This window comes from Pseudorasbora parva, chromosome 17 (genome assembly GCF_024679245.1).
Source record: "Pseudorasbora parva isolate DD20220531a chromosome 17, ASM2467924v1, whole genome shotgun sequence".
Taxonomy (NCBI): Eukaryota; Metazoa; Chordata; class Actinopteri; order Cypriniformes; family Gobionidae; genus Pseudorasbora; species Pseudorasbora parva.
The window spans coordinates 16,896,614-16,910,529 of record NC_090188.1 but is presented as its reverse complement, the minus strand read 5'-3'; the positions used below and the strand labels follow the sequence as shown (position 1 = coordinate 16,910,529).

The window sequence follows — 13,916 nt, the reverse complement described above, 5'->3', positions numbered from 1 at the left end:
GAGCGTTTAATTTGTCCCTTGAAATGCTATACATTTTTGACTAAATACAAGTGATTTTCAATCCAAGATTATGCTAAGCAATTACGGCAAATTGCTTAGCATAGTAGTTCATTTAAATGATAAAATGAGACATTTTTTCTGTAATAAATACCCTATTCAGCTTTATTCACTCAACATCTTATCACAACGTATTATTAAAAGCAAAAAACATGCTAAATGAATGTATTTGAACAAAATACATAATATGGATGCAATGGGCATGAGTTTTTGAGTTTTTTTTAGTTGTCGTACATAAGATATTTAAGAGACATCAAAGTATTTACATGAGTAACACAGTCCATGACACTAGGAGATCTTCGCCAACTGGAAACCTCAGCCAAAGAGATTTTCCCCAATCGTCAGAACATCATTTCTCACTTGAACTCAGCAAGTTCATCCAGTGCATCGTTGAAACCTAATCAGACACAAAATATGAATATTATTATATTTGTGCATGGTGGATTTACATTTTGTAGTTGTCCCTATGAAATGATATTAGAGTCATACGGTTTTGACTGTTGTGACTTGTGATCTCCTGATGTTTGAACATAAAAATGTATACTGTAATTTAGTTTTTGCTAAGAAGGATGAGCAAACTCACTGCTGTCTGCTCCGATGTTGCTTTCTGCAGTGCCTCCTCCTGCACTGATGGCTCCTCCACTGCTGTTTCCCTCTGGTTTTTCTGATGAAAGGAGCCCACCAAATATTCCACCTCCTGACTTTTCTGGTTTCTTGTCTTTATCCTCTTTACTTGGGAAAACACCTCCCATGCCCCCGGTCTTATCATTTTCCTGTTTCTTTCCAGTAATTGTTTCCTTCACCTTTCTTTTAGCCGCAGCAGCTATGAGAATTGAACAGAAATGTTATTTAAAGGTAATTCATGACAATTTTTTTGTAGTCCAGTTTCACACAACACAGCTCCTCTTTCCCACTTTCCCATCAGATTGTGGCCAAAAAGTATAGCATTTTGTTTTCTCTTATGTCTAAAAATAGCCATGGATGGTTTCTTGTATTTTAATGCCCGCTTTGCACCTTATAAGGAGTGGCATGACTACTGGACTGACTGCATTCTCAAAAAATATTTCATCTAGCTCTTTTTTTTTTTTTTTTTTTTTTTTTGGAGAACAAGCACTGCTAGTTTATAAGTAGGATTAAAAGTATGAGCTGAATAAACGTGAAACATTTCATTCAATTTCGTGTTCACTGAAAAATTGAGTTTGTGGAAAGGTGGGGAAACATCTTGCCCAGCCTGCATTTAATTTAGTTCAATGAGTCATGACATCATCACAGAGATTGTGTTATTGTTCACAGAGAAATTAATTAATTAAAAGTTGATGTCTTCTGTTTTGTTTTGTATGTTATTTTCATATTGTGATACTATTATATTATTGTATTAATATTTTGAATTTGCTTTTATTTATATATTTAGTTTCATTTTAATTTGTTGACATTTTTGTTTGTTTTTTTCTAAGTACATCTATTTAGTTTTTATAAATCTTTAGAAAATGACAAATGACTAGCTGAACTAACTAACTAACACTGAATTAATGACTAACTTTTGAATATTTTATTTCACTTAAGTTAACATTTTTTTTGTTTTGTTTTTAGTTTGAGTTAACTAATAACCATAATAATTGCCCTGAAAGTTAGTTTAAACTATTTTTTTATTTTATTAGGTAAGTTTTTAGAAAAACAATCTCATCTATAGTTTTATAAAACTTAAAAATACTAGTCTGGGTAAATGAGGACACAAAATAAGCATAAAAAGTACAAAAACTTAACATGTAAAAATAGCTCAAAAGTTTCTTTAAGCTTCTCAAATGGAAGGAACTCACCTGCTTTATCCACTGCCTGGTCAACAAATGAATCTGCTGCTTTATTACCCAAAAATCCTGAAAGGAAAGACATGTTTCTAGAGTACGCAGTTTTTGATGTTTGCAAGAGCGTGTGTCTGTGTTAGTGTTTTGGAGCTGAAGATGCGTGAGGTTTTATTTCATTGCAGCTCCATGAAAGTATGTCAGGGATGTGCGTGCCCATTGGCTACTGCAGCTTGGGTGGAGTAGAAAGATTTCAACAGAGAGAACAGCAAACCTGCTTGACTGGTTTGGCCATTTTCATGTCTCATCATCAATCAGGGTTTCAGCGCAAATCTTTTTTCGAAACTCTTTTTGTTAAAATAAGAGCATGTAGTCATTTAATGATGTAATTTAAATGTATTTATTTTCAGTATTGTTTACCATATTTTACTTTATATTTTTAGTTATTTCTTTTCTTTCTGTAATTTTACAAGTCTGGGGAAATGGAGATAGTTTGGTATGTACAGGGTTGATTTTGTTGTTGCCATTTCTGTCTTTGTTTATGTTTTGTTGTAAATGACTTTCCTCTGAGCAATAGAAAATTGGTGGGCTGATAGACTTCTCCGTCTCCTCCCATAGCTGGAATGTGGAAAAAGCTGAATGACTCGGATAACTCATGCAGACGATGAAAGCTTCATAAATGCTGATATTCTGGCAGATGCAGAATGTTTCTCTGTATAGCATTATGGTGGCAATATGGGATAAGCTCTATGTCAAAGTCTTTGTTCGTTGATGAGATGCATATTTAATTGGATGTGCGGGTGTGTCGGGAACAGGGAGGGGTGTTCTGGTCTGAGATCTGGGTGTACATAGTTTCGTTGAAATTAAGTGTGGAGCTGAATGTAGCCTGTAGTAGGCCTATGTATGTTAATCAATACTGAATATTGAGTTGCTCCTTTATCTTACAAATATTTTTCTAACTATACTTGTTTGCTTTCTTTGCAATATTGTCTTTTATATATTCTCATATATTTATTTTAGCAATATTCTGTTTTAGAAATAAGGGAAAAAATTAGAAAAACATTTTTTTCACCAAAATGAATTTATTACAGATGGAGTATTCAAAAAAATCACCTGTTTTCAGACATCATTGAGAACAGTAAGTCAAGTAAATGATTATGATCAGTTAAAGTGTATTTGTGAGGCAGCATGCAAACAAATTATGTAACCTAGCAACTGCTCATTTGCCCATCATTTGCAGATTTTGTGATTTGTGTATAATGGATAGACTATCGCAAACTACATATAGGAGCATTTCTAAAGCCCTGTCACGCTGTAACAATTTAAGATAATTTTTAAACAGATTCAATCAGCCAGCTTCATGTTTAACTGCTTTCAATTGCCTTGTTTTTTGGGATTTGCTTATCTGTGATTATAGTTTCCTGCTCCTTTCAAACACTGTCTTTGAGAGACAGTGTCTACAACAGTGAGAGTGTATCTGGGCTGGAATGTTTTCCTTTTCATCTCAATAATCATGTGAAACCATCATCATCATCCATCGAACCTCATTGTGTTGGGTGGAGGAAAACTGGTAGGTATTAGTTTCAGGGCAGGTAAGAGACTAAATCACTAGCACATGCATTTAACACAAAATGTGGTAATGACACACTGCACACACAGTATACGTGAATATTGCATAGCTAGATAAAGTAATGTTTTAATTGTGAACAGTATTTTTGTAGGTCTACGTGAGGAAAGTGAGGTAAGGAGATCTTATTCATGAGAAAAGAGAGAGAGAGGTGAGTGTCTGTTTTCTGTGAAGTTAGATATTATTTAGTGTCTATCAGAGGTTTAGCATGATAATATTCAGGCATGGTCAGCAGCAGCTAATGAACTCTCTTTTCTGAAGCAAGAAGCGGAGCATCACAGGGGTGTTCAGTGTGACGTCAGCCTGAAATGAAACAGAAGGATGTTTACGTGGGTATGCTTGACATACCGTGCAAATGACATTATTTGTAAAATATCACTGTTTAAGCAATGTATATACTCCCTACACATGTAACAGAGCCTGTCTGTCCTTTATCTTCATTGCATTTGTGAGGTGAAGCATGTGCATAACTGTAAAAACATGTAGTTAACAGTCTGATAAGACTGTAAACTACATGAACTGCTGAGTGTGACATGACACTAAACTAGTTTGTGTTTAAAGAAATAAAAATTGTCAGACTGTTGCCAGCATTGTTTGCAATTGTGTAATCATGCTGACCTAAAGTTATTTTCTAAAGGTTTTGCTTGGATTTGAAAAAGATTAAGATCTCAAATAAAGATTCGAACGGTTATGAATCAGTGTATTGATTCATGATTCTGATCACAAATGTCACGTGATTTCAGCAGTTTGACACGCAATCCAAATCATAAATAAATACGCTGATTCATAACCATTTGATTCTTTATTTGAGGATTGAAAACAAAGACAGAAAAGAAGACAATTCTGAATAAAGTCGTACTTTTTGTTGTTCCTTGACCAAAATATATTTTCAATGCTTCGAGAGATTCTAACTAATTAACTGATGTCACATATTAAGTATTATATTGATGATGTTTTTATTCCCTTTCTGGACATGGACATTATAGTGTACATACACTTGCACACGCTCTCAGACTAAATATAAAATATCTTAAACTGTGTTCTGAAGATGAACGGAGGTCTTACTGGTGTGAAACAACATTAGGGTGAGTCATTAATGACATATATTTAATTTTGGGGTGAACTAACCCTTTAAGCTTAAAGAAGGGTGCTTGTAAAGGGACCCACTTTTGCGGCTGCTATGCACCCTCGATGTACACTTCAGCTGAGCCCGCAAGTTTGCGAGCTACGCAGAGGACTTATACCCGGCAGTCAAAGAGACATTATGTTGTGTCCATTTAGGGCAAACATGGGCGCCGCAAAATGGTGACTTCACTGTAAGGGGACCTGCGGTGATATGTAGAAATAGCCCATTCTAATAAAAACATTATGGTTCATAATGTAAGGTCTTTATACACCACTGAAAACATAGCTGTGTTTAATACTGCATTTCTGTCAATAGATCCTAATACATTTTACACACTGCACCTCACATGCAAATCACTAAATTAGATCAATTGGTTGTTAGATTTGTGCTATCAAACTATGCTTATTTATTCCAACTAGGGAAAAATATGAGTGGATAAGCCTAATTTTAATTCAAGATATTTAGGCCTACTGACATTTTTATTTGAATCAAATTTGCAAAAAAAAAAATATATATATTACTGTTGTTTCAGAACTTTTTTTTTTTTTTTGAGCCAGTTTTTGACAATTATTACAGACTGAAAAAAACCCTTTTTGACAAGTATTACAGTTTTTGACAATTATTACAGACTGAAAAAAACCCTTTCTCACCTCACCTACTGTCCAGCGTCTGTAGGCTGCTCTACAGTTCCCTCGTGCTTCGAAATCTCCCCCTGGAGGCAGAAAGACGACAACACAACTCAGCTGTCAACGGCTTTTCTTTTCTTTTTTATCGATGAGTCATATTTTGACCTGTTTTGTAAAGTATTTACAAAACAGAAAAAAAATATTTCTATACATTTTAATGTGTGAAACATCTGTTCTGTTGTTATTTTCCTCTGGAAGATGTTATGTCCATGTTTGTTGACATATTACAGCGACAGATGCATGTGAGTTGAATCAATCATTTGAATGAATACAATGCGTTTTTAAAAATGCATGTTAACTTCTTAATCCGCACCGGTTCGTGGGCGGGGCGTCTGACGCAAGTGGGCGTGTCTCTACTTATAATTACTTTTGTTTTATACAAACTGTTCAATCAACTATCACAAACTATGCATCATTTGAAAGCTAAAACACTCAAGATTCATGTTCTGAACTCGTTTTTGCAATAAATACACCAGAGAGGAAAGGGTTAAATTAAATGCTAAAGCAGTGGCTATTTAAACATTAGCATAATGAACGCGGTACTCATCTTTCATCTCCTGACGTTCAGATCAGATCGGACGAATCCACGAAACAACAGCATACATGTCTGTGTAAGAGTCCACTCTTCAAAATGCATCCCACTTTTAATCCAAAACAACGAAAAAATAAGGGGAAAAAACTAAAAATCCTCCGTTGTTTGCATAAGCGTTTTGTGTTAAGAGTAATCAATCATGTCCATTTTCAATGAAATAGCGATTGTAAGCCTTATTTTGACAATCTCCCCTGTACTGTGGACTGTTCCGGTTATATTAAACCCTCCCAGGTCTCTCTCCTTCAATCAAAAGCTGACTAGGACACATAGATAGAAAAGGAGCGCGTCACTGGGTGATACATCTGTCAGTCAAACTCGCCGGTCCTTTGTTGGATAAGCCAGTCAATGCCTAGCCAATGCATAGCCAGCATAGATTTGATTGATGGATGTAGTAACGAATCAAAAGACAATATTTTGCGTAGTTTCTGTAAGAAATGTCGTAAGATGCATTGGTGAATACCTCATGCTTACTTAGCTGTTACTTAGCGTCGTCTCCACAGTTTTCATTCATCGTATCCAGCGCCTGCCAGTGTAAGCGCACACATACTTACACACAACGCGCAGACTAAATAAGAGACTGTTTTTATCAACTAAATGAGTTTTTTTTACACTTGTAAATTCTGTAAATAGTTGTTTTAGTTATCAGGGACTGCAAATGCATTATAATTAGCAGTTTATTGCAGATTTATTTGAATAAAAACTACTCTTTACTATTACACAAATGTTCTAATATAATTGGACTTTATTGAAAGGACGCCCAGTCTTTTTTGACATAAAAGCTTACAGAAGCTACATTTTTGAGAGAATCGTCCTCAAATTTTAATCAAAGCATGATCAGACATTCAGTTTTATATTTAGGTTATTTTCAGGGCATAAAAATTAAAATCTAATATTTTTTTCCATAAGGGAATAATAAAAAAATAAAAACGTGAGTCACTTACATGCATATTTCCCCTTGTTTTAATCTGTCCCTATACTATTTGAGTTATTATGACTTTTGGGTAACATAATTTAAAGTGTCTAGTTTAAAATAAGACCACATTTATGGATATAGACCATAGGGTTTAAGAGCTGCAGACATTTTTATTTGGGGTATGTCATTTTTTTATTTATTTCTCAGCACAGGGCGAGGGTTAAGAGGTTAATGTTTGGAAAGCAGAAATTAGTTATTTATGAAGAACATCACTCTTGCTGAGCAATGAGTCAAGTTATTTGCTTCACTGATTGCTGACCTGCCCCGCTCCCAAACTGCGAGAAAAGTATGCCTATGAAAATGTATAATTTGATGTATTCAAATGGAGAGATTAGTCTTTAATGGTCATGTTTTTGAGGTAAATGTGATCATTCAGCATGCTTTTACTTCATTCGTGCATTTATTGAGTTTGTGAAAGCACCTCATTATTCTCCAGCTCATCCTGTCCATGATTGGGTAAGAGAGTAAAACATGAGCATCATATCAAAAATACCAACTTTATGACTGAACGAGGGTCAGTTCACCCAAAAATGAAATTTCTGTTATTAATTAGTAAGACTTTTGTTCATCTTCGGAACACAAATGAAGATATTTTTGAGGAAATCCAAGAGCTCTCAGGCCCCTCCATAGACTGCAACTTAACTGCAACTTTCAAGGCCCTGAAAGGTGGTAAAAACATTGTTATAATTGTCCATGTGAATACGGTGGTTCAAACGTAATGTTATAAAGCGACTCGAATTATTTTTGTGCGCAAAAACAAACAAAAATTATTCAACAATCTATTCCCTGTCACTATATTAACAAAGTACAGCGCTTTCGGGTTTTACGGCCAAACGCCGGCTCACTATTGGATGAGCACAATCCCATGATCATGTATGTGTTGTGATGGGGAGAAAAGTTTGTTGAATAAAGTCGTTGTTTTTGTTCACAAAAAGTATACTCATCGCTTCATAACATTAAGGTTGAATCACTGTATTCACATGGACTATGATGTTTTTACGACCTTTATGGGCCTTGAAAGTTGCAATTACGTTGCAGTCCATGGAGGGGTCAGAGACCTCGGATTTCATCAAAAATATCTTAATTTGTGTTCCGAAGATGAACAAAGCTCTTACAGGTTTGGAACGACATGAGGGTGAGTAATTATGACAGAAATTTCATTTTTGGAATCTTTAAGCAATTGAAGTTTTCTGCATATGTACTTGAATGATACGACTAAATAATACAGTGCACCTAAAGACACCTATTTTTATTATTTAAAAAAAAACTAATTTGACCAATTATTTGGCCACATGCATATGCTGCATAAGAACTCCTTACCGATTTGACCAGGCCAGCGGATACAACCACAGTCTCCAGCCCCTCCACTGCCTTTTCAGACACCTGATTGGCTCCAGTCACAGCACTCTCACCCACAAGATTCGCCTGCTCAGTTGTTTTCTGGGCAACTAGGACAGATGAAAAAGCATCCTTGCATTTTTATTTGAGATTTGAGATTAGGGTATTTATTTAAGAAAATGACAAGTGTTGTTTAGTTATGTTTCTATTAATAATTTTACCTGTATTTACACCTGTCACGACTCCTTCCTTTGTCTTGGTTCCTGTCCAAAAAAAAAAAAAAAGTTTATTGTGAACAAGTAATATCGCTGACGGAATTACATATAGTTCAAACTAAAATGATTATACAATGATTATACAGGTTTGGAATGAGCAAATGATGTAAAGAATGACAGATTCTTACTATTTAGATGGACTGTCCCTTTAAGTTCTCCGACATGCACTCTTGTGAACAAATGCTTTTTCCACAAACTTGTGCCTAATTTCATCTTATCTTTAGACAGATATCTGTGGCTCCTGTTCCGACCTGAGATCCATACACTTAGTCTGCTGTGCAAAGTCTCGTCTGGCAGTGCAACTAAAGGTCCGGCTATATCCAATACCCAAGAGACTCTACAAAATCATGGCAAGTAGAAATGCCTCTTATACAGTCAGTGTAAAGGCTGTTGATTGGCACCACTAAGTGTTATTAAGCTACACTGTGTGATATTGTGTACTTTCAAGATGGAGGGGCAACATGGCGACCGGCATTCGAACCCCTCACCCGTATGTATTTTCAATGGCATATTATAAACTTACGAGAATATTACTTGAAAGAAGTAAATATACATTAATGAGCACATATGTTTTTGAAAGAACTAAGTGTTTTTAGCTAAGAATAAACTAAAAAAAGTTACGCAGTGTAGCTTTAAGCTTTAGAGATCGAGAAACGTCTTTGAGATGCTTCTAGCATGCTAACAGTGGAAAAAACCTGTTGGCCATGGCGTCTCTAGCACTGCATCTCTATTGCACGGATGGCCCGTAGAACAAGCATAAGCTCTGTTTCTTCCCAGAACCTTTGAGCCCACAGCAATGTGTCTGTGAAAGTTGCTCCTCCTTCCCAACATGCGCTCACACAGCACAACAAATACACCCCTCAAAAGAGACATGACATTGTTCTTGTTGTTCTGGACAAAGAGCTGATTTATTATCAAGACATGCACATTCTTCTTCAGGGCTAAGCCTCTGCTTGCGACACAAACACAAGCCTGGAATCTAATATTAATGTTATAATCAATAGAGAGGCCCAACCCCTGCTGCAATATGATGTCACTTCCACAGCATCTCTGATTACATGACGAAGCATAAAACATCTCTACGGCTATAGCTTGCTGCTAAGATTAAGAGGAGGAGACTGTGATACTAAATATAGCTGTGTGTAGGTTTTAGAGGAAGATATTAAATATTAATCATATGCCACAACACCTTTTCACACAATAATGCTAGAAGGATCTATACTTGAAAATCATACTAATACAGGGCACCATTTAAAGCGTTTATTATTTATTAGTCTCAATTGCATCACCTCCCTCTCTGCTCCAGTCCCAATGCACTTAATGTCTGATCCATAATTGAATTAAATCCTAAAAATAATTCATATGGACTGTGCACACGCGGTCTGTGATGAAATCTACGTTATATAATACAACAAAAATTAAAGTGACAGTTTTATGAGTTCAGCCTGATCTAAATATTGGTGCAAAAGTCTGAGACTTTCTGTGCTTTAGTGCTGTTTAGCTAAAATGACAGCAGCACTCAACTCCACCAGACTTTCAAACCCGATGATCATGTTCTCCAGCTGAATTTGAGAGCATCTTGTGTTTCAATGGAAAAACATCCGGCCATCTGAACAAAGAGTCACCTGATTATTAATACCTGATTACTATAATTAGAGTGCAGAATCTAAAGCATTTATAAAATATTTTGTTCATTCTAGATTATAATGTTTCTTTGTTTTCACATTTTTTAAACCCTAAAACGTTTGGTTTTGAATAACTGACTTCCCCACTACATAATATTTATCATTAAAGATACGTTTAATTTTTCGCATATACCAGATGTCTGTGTATAGAGTAGTTGAGTCCTAAAGTGGCAAGAGAGATGTGTACTGTATGTGTTAGCAGTTTGTCACAGCTCAGTGCAAAGTGACCTTGCTGTTCTTTGAGAGGCTTGAGATTTCTTTGATTAAAGTAGATTGAAGATGGTCTGTGTGGTCTGGAGGAAAACTTTTACTTCCAGCTGCAATACACACACTCCTTCTCCTGTCCATTATAAGTTAAAGTCATTGTAATGCAGCAAGCACATTGTGCTTTGTTTATTACACTAAAAACAGAATGACAGGTTCCTGTCACTGGTGTGTACTGTGTACACACACTGAGAGCCATTATGAATCATAAAAGATTGTGTGTTGACCCAGATAGACCCTGTTCTCTGAAGTGGACCGGAAGGGAATGGGATTACGGTGCTCTGTGCTCCTGTGAGATTAGTAGCACAACCACGAAATTATGTATTACACACAAGATGCTGTATTTTACAGTAAAACTGTACTGCACATACTGTGAAATGTTACCCATATTACATGTTAATATAATATAGTATTACAGTATAGCAGTAACAATGTAAAAGCAAGATGAGCCATACATTTAGACCTTCTTGAGACATTACAATAAAGTAAGACATATCTTGTAGTTTAACGTTTAACATGCAATATAAATGGAGTTCAGTTAGGCTTTTTCTCTTCATAATGTGCCTGCCACTCACAGCTCATCGATTGATTGCATCCTGAAGGGTTAATGAAATCAGAAAGTGCTTCATTTCTTCTTCTTCTGTCTTTCTTTATCTCTTTCTGTCTCCCTCTTCATTCCCCACCCATTCTTGACAGTATAAACACAGAGAGGGCTACTGCTCCGGACAGAGTAAATTACCACAGTACTAGTAACTATAGGCTAGGCAGATAAATTTGTAATCGGATAAAAGTCAACAGGCAGATAGAGGTGGTTTGGTTTTGAACACTCGCTGTTGTTCACATGCTGTAGTGACGGAGCACAGCAGTCACGTGTAAAATGGGCTCATGCCCCAATTTTATCTTCTTTGACCTGGTTTTCATTTACAGGACTCTTTTTCAGTGCCAGCATCAGTGATATTTAGTTTTTTACATCATGTATAGTAAGCAACAAAAAAAACCTGATGATGATAAAAACATTATAATTAAAAATAAAGGTCAAACTCAACCATTACTTCCTGTCAATTTTCTTTCTTGAATATATTTCATAGATATAATTCAATAAGATTTGACTTTCTGTATACATTTAATTGCTTATAATGTTATGTATTTGTTATATTATGCCTTTAAATATGGTTTTGTAATTTTTAAGCTGGTTTTTAAACTTGCAATTGTCAATGTTTTTAAATATGAAAATGGTACACATATGGAAACCAGCTTCATCTTCACTACACTTTGCTGAAGAAAAAAATAAGGAATATTATATTAAATATAGTAAAAAAAAGCCTTTTCTGACTTTGAGATAATTCTCTGACTTTTCTCCCCTCAGTAGAATTTACATACCTACATACATGACCCCCTCTTTGGTTTTGGAAGCTGCCTCCTCCACCCCGGCCTTGGTTTTCTCGGCGGCGGCCACCACTCCCTCCTTAGCCATGGAGAATCCCTTCTTCAGTGCATCCATTCTAGAACTCGGAGCTGGGCTTTATGTCCTTTAACTGGAACTGGCTCTCGTCTTATAACCGGTGGATGGAGCTGTGTGTGCTCTGACTGCCAGTGTGGTAAGTGCGTTTGCTAGAGTGTGTGTGTGTGTGTGAGTGTGTGTGCAGCTCCTTTGAGAGTGGGATGGGCACTCAGGACTCAGACAGATTGGGACACCCTTAACAAGAGGAGTAGTCAAGCGGGGTGGGGGGGGGGGGGGTCATGAGGAGAGAGAGAGAGAGAGAGAGAGAGAGAGAGAGAGAGAGAGAGAGAATAACAAGTGGGTGAGAGGAATGCCGAGAAATGGAATCTACAAGAAGAAAGCTTTTTCAGTTTGGCCTGTTTCCTCCAGTCGCCCATAATAAATGAGATTCACATACTGGAAGATTAAATTGTTAATGATCAAATCCAGCATCAGTGCACCGCTTCATACAATTATTAAACAACCTCATCCCTTAATCCTGCCACAGCATATGCAAACCATAACACAAACCTGCACGCCAGCCAAAACCAGTGTTTGTCACACACCTGTCACACACAAATATTATTTCTATAGTATTATTGCTTATGTGATAGAAATATTTTATATAATGACCTCAGAAGTCGTAAAAGGGTTATTCAACATGGAACTACAGAAAAATGCAGACTAAGGATGCTCAGGTGAAAGATCATGTAGACCTACTCAGAAATTGCTTAACAAAATAGAACAGTCAAATGATTAGATCATTACAAACCAATCACCAGAACAAATCACAGTGAAGGAAACTTGAGTGACACTGATTTTCACTCAGCTGTAAGGATTAAATGTACAGACTCATTGTGTGCTCATGTGTGATTGGGGTAGTGATAGTAGCTTCTCAACGGGACGCCGTCACCTTACTTCGGGAGGGGAATTACCTTGAAATATTCAATTGTAGAAGTATTTGAGAAGGGAATTACCTTGAGATACTATAGTATTATATTGTATTATATTCAGGACAGGAATTAACCCGAAGGTACTGTAGTACTGTATCAGTACTATAGTGTTGTATTAGTTTGTATTAACAACTGGGAGTTGTTTAAATTGTCTGTGGTGAAGTCAGATATTCGTATTTTCACTTATTACCATTTTGAATGTGAATTTATTTTTATATATTTTATATATATTTTTCTTCCTAAAAGGTTCATACCCTAAGGGTACATATTATTTCTCTAAGTTACTAATAAACACCTTTTCGGGTTTTGTCAATGGGGCCAGTACCCTGTTAAAAGTACACCATTGTATCTTTTAAGGTACAGTTTTACCATTTAAGGTACAATTCTTTTGCAGAGTGCACTAATTCCTGTCAAGATAAAAATTAAATGTTATATAATATACAAACCCGATTCCAAAAAAGTTGTAACACTGTACAAGTTGTGCATAAAAAATGAATGCCATAATTTACAAATCTCATAAACTTATAAACTTTTAAAAAAAAATATTTTATTCACAATATTATAGATTTTGAAATGTCACACCAAATCTTGGCTCATTTTGGATTTCATGAGAGCTACACATTGCAAAAGAGTTGGGACAGGTAGCCATAAGAGGATGGAAAAGTTAAATGTACATATAAGGAACAGTTGGAGGACCAATTTGCATTTTATAAGATCAATTTGCAACATGATTTGGTATAAAAAGAGCCTCTCAGAGTGGCAGTGTTTCTCAGAAGTCAAGATGGGCAGAGGATCACCAATTTCCCCAATGCTGTGTCAAAAAATAGTGGAGCAATATCTGAAAGAAGTTTCTCAGAGAAAAATTGCAAAGAGTTTGAAGTTATCATCATCTACAGTGCATAATATCTTCCAAAGATTCAGAGAATCTGTACTGGATGCCCGTGATATTCGGCCTTTAGACGGCACTGCATCACATACAGGAATGCTATGGAAATCCCAACATGGGCTCAGGAATACTTCCAGAAAACATTGTCGGTGAACACAATCCATCATCATTTCCT

The 13,916-nt window shown here is 36.0% G+C and overlaps 2 protein-coding genes across 7 annotated transcripts; both read right to left on the bottom strand.

Moving 5' to 3' along the window:
* Window positions 1-119: 119 nt before the first annotated feature.
* Window positions 120-2,773, bottom strand: zgc:193505 (uncharacterized protein LOC559113 homolog). The gene is made up of 3 exons (XM_067421853.1): window positions 1,875-2,773; window positions 641-880; window positions 120-454 (listed from the first exon to the last, which is right to left on the bottom strand). The coding sequence occupies exons 1-3, from the start codon at window positions 1,945-1,947 to the stop codon at window positions 414-416; spliced, it is 354 nt and encodes a 117-aa protein (XP_067277954.1). The 5' UTR covers window positions 1,948-2,773; the 3' UTR covers window positions 120-413.
* A 224-nt stretch (window positions 2,774-2,997) lies between these two features.
* sncga (synuclein, gamma a) lies at window positions 2,998-12,104 on the bottom strand. Of its 6 annotated transcripts, none has more exons than XM_067421847.1 (6): window positions 11,803-12,104; window positions 8,420-8,461; window positions 8,181-8,308; window positions 7,282-7,302; window positions 5,269-5,321; window positions 2,998-3,786 (listed from the first exon to the last, which is right to left on the bottom strand). In XM_067421847.1, the coding sequence occupies exons 1-6, from the start codon at window positions 11,921-11,923 to the stop codon at window positions 3,771-3,773; spliced, it is 381 nt and encodes a 126-aa protein (XP_067277948.1). In that variant the 5' UTR covers window positions 11,924-12,104; the 3' UTR covers window positions 2,998-3,770. The 6 variants fall into 6 exon arrangements, with proteins under 6 accessions (XP_067277948.1, XP_067277950.1, XP_067277949.1 ...); XM_067421849.1 differs by having other exon boundaries at window positions 3,004-3,786; window positions 5,265-5,321; XM_067421848.1 differs by having other exon boundaries at window positions 3,006-3,786; window positions 5,260-5,321; window positions 11,803-12,103.
* Between the last annotated feature and the right edge of the window lie 1,812 nt (window positions 12,105-13,916).

What these genes read in the sequence shown, in the direction of transcription:
- zgc:193505 (XM_067421853.1), bottom strand. Translation starts at nt 1,947, where the DNA reads ATGTCTTTCCTTTCAGGATTTTTGGGTAATAAAGCAGCAGATTCATTT. An exon ending in CCAGGCAGTGGATAAAGCAG is followed by an intron (nt 881 to 1,874) that starts GTGAGTTCCTTC and finishes CAATTCTCATAG; the next exon opens with CTGCTGCGGCTAAAAGAAAG. An exon ending in CAACATCGGAGCAGACAGCA is followed by an intron (nt 455 to 640) that starts GTGAGTTTGCTC and finishes GTGTCTGATTAG; the next exon opens with GTTTCAACGATGCACTGGAT.
- sncga (XM_067421847.1), bottom strand. Translation starts at nt 11,923, where the DNA reads ATGGATGCACTGAAGAAGGGATTCTCCATGGCTAAGGAGGGAGTGGTG. An exon ending in AGAGGGGGTCATGTATGTAG is followed by an intron (nt 8,462 to 11,802) that starts GTATGTAAATTC and finishes TTTTTTGGACAG; the next exon opens with GAACCAAGACAAAGGAAGGA. An exon ending in ATGAGCTGGAGAATAATGAG is followed by an intron (nt 5,322 to 7,281) that starts GTGCTTTCACAA and finishes TTCTGCCTCCAG; the next exon opens with GGGGAGATTTCGAAGCACGA.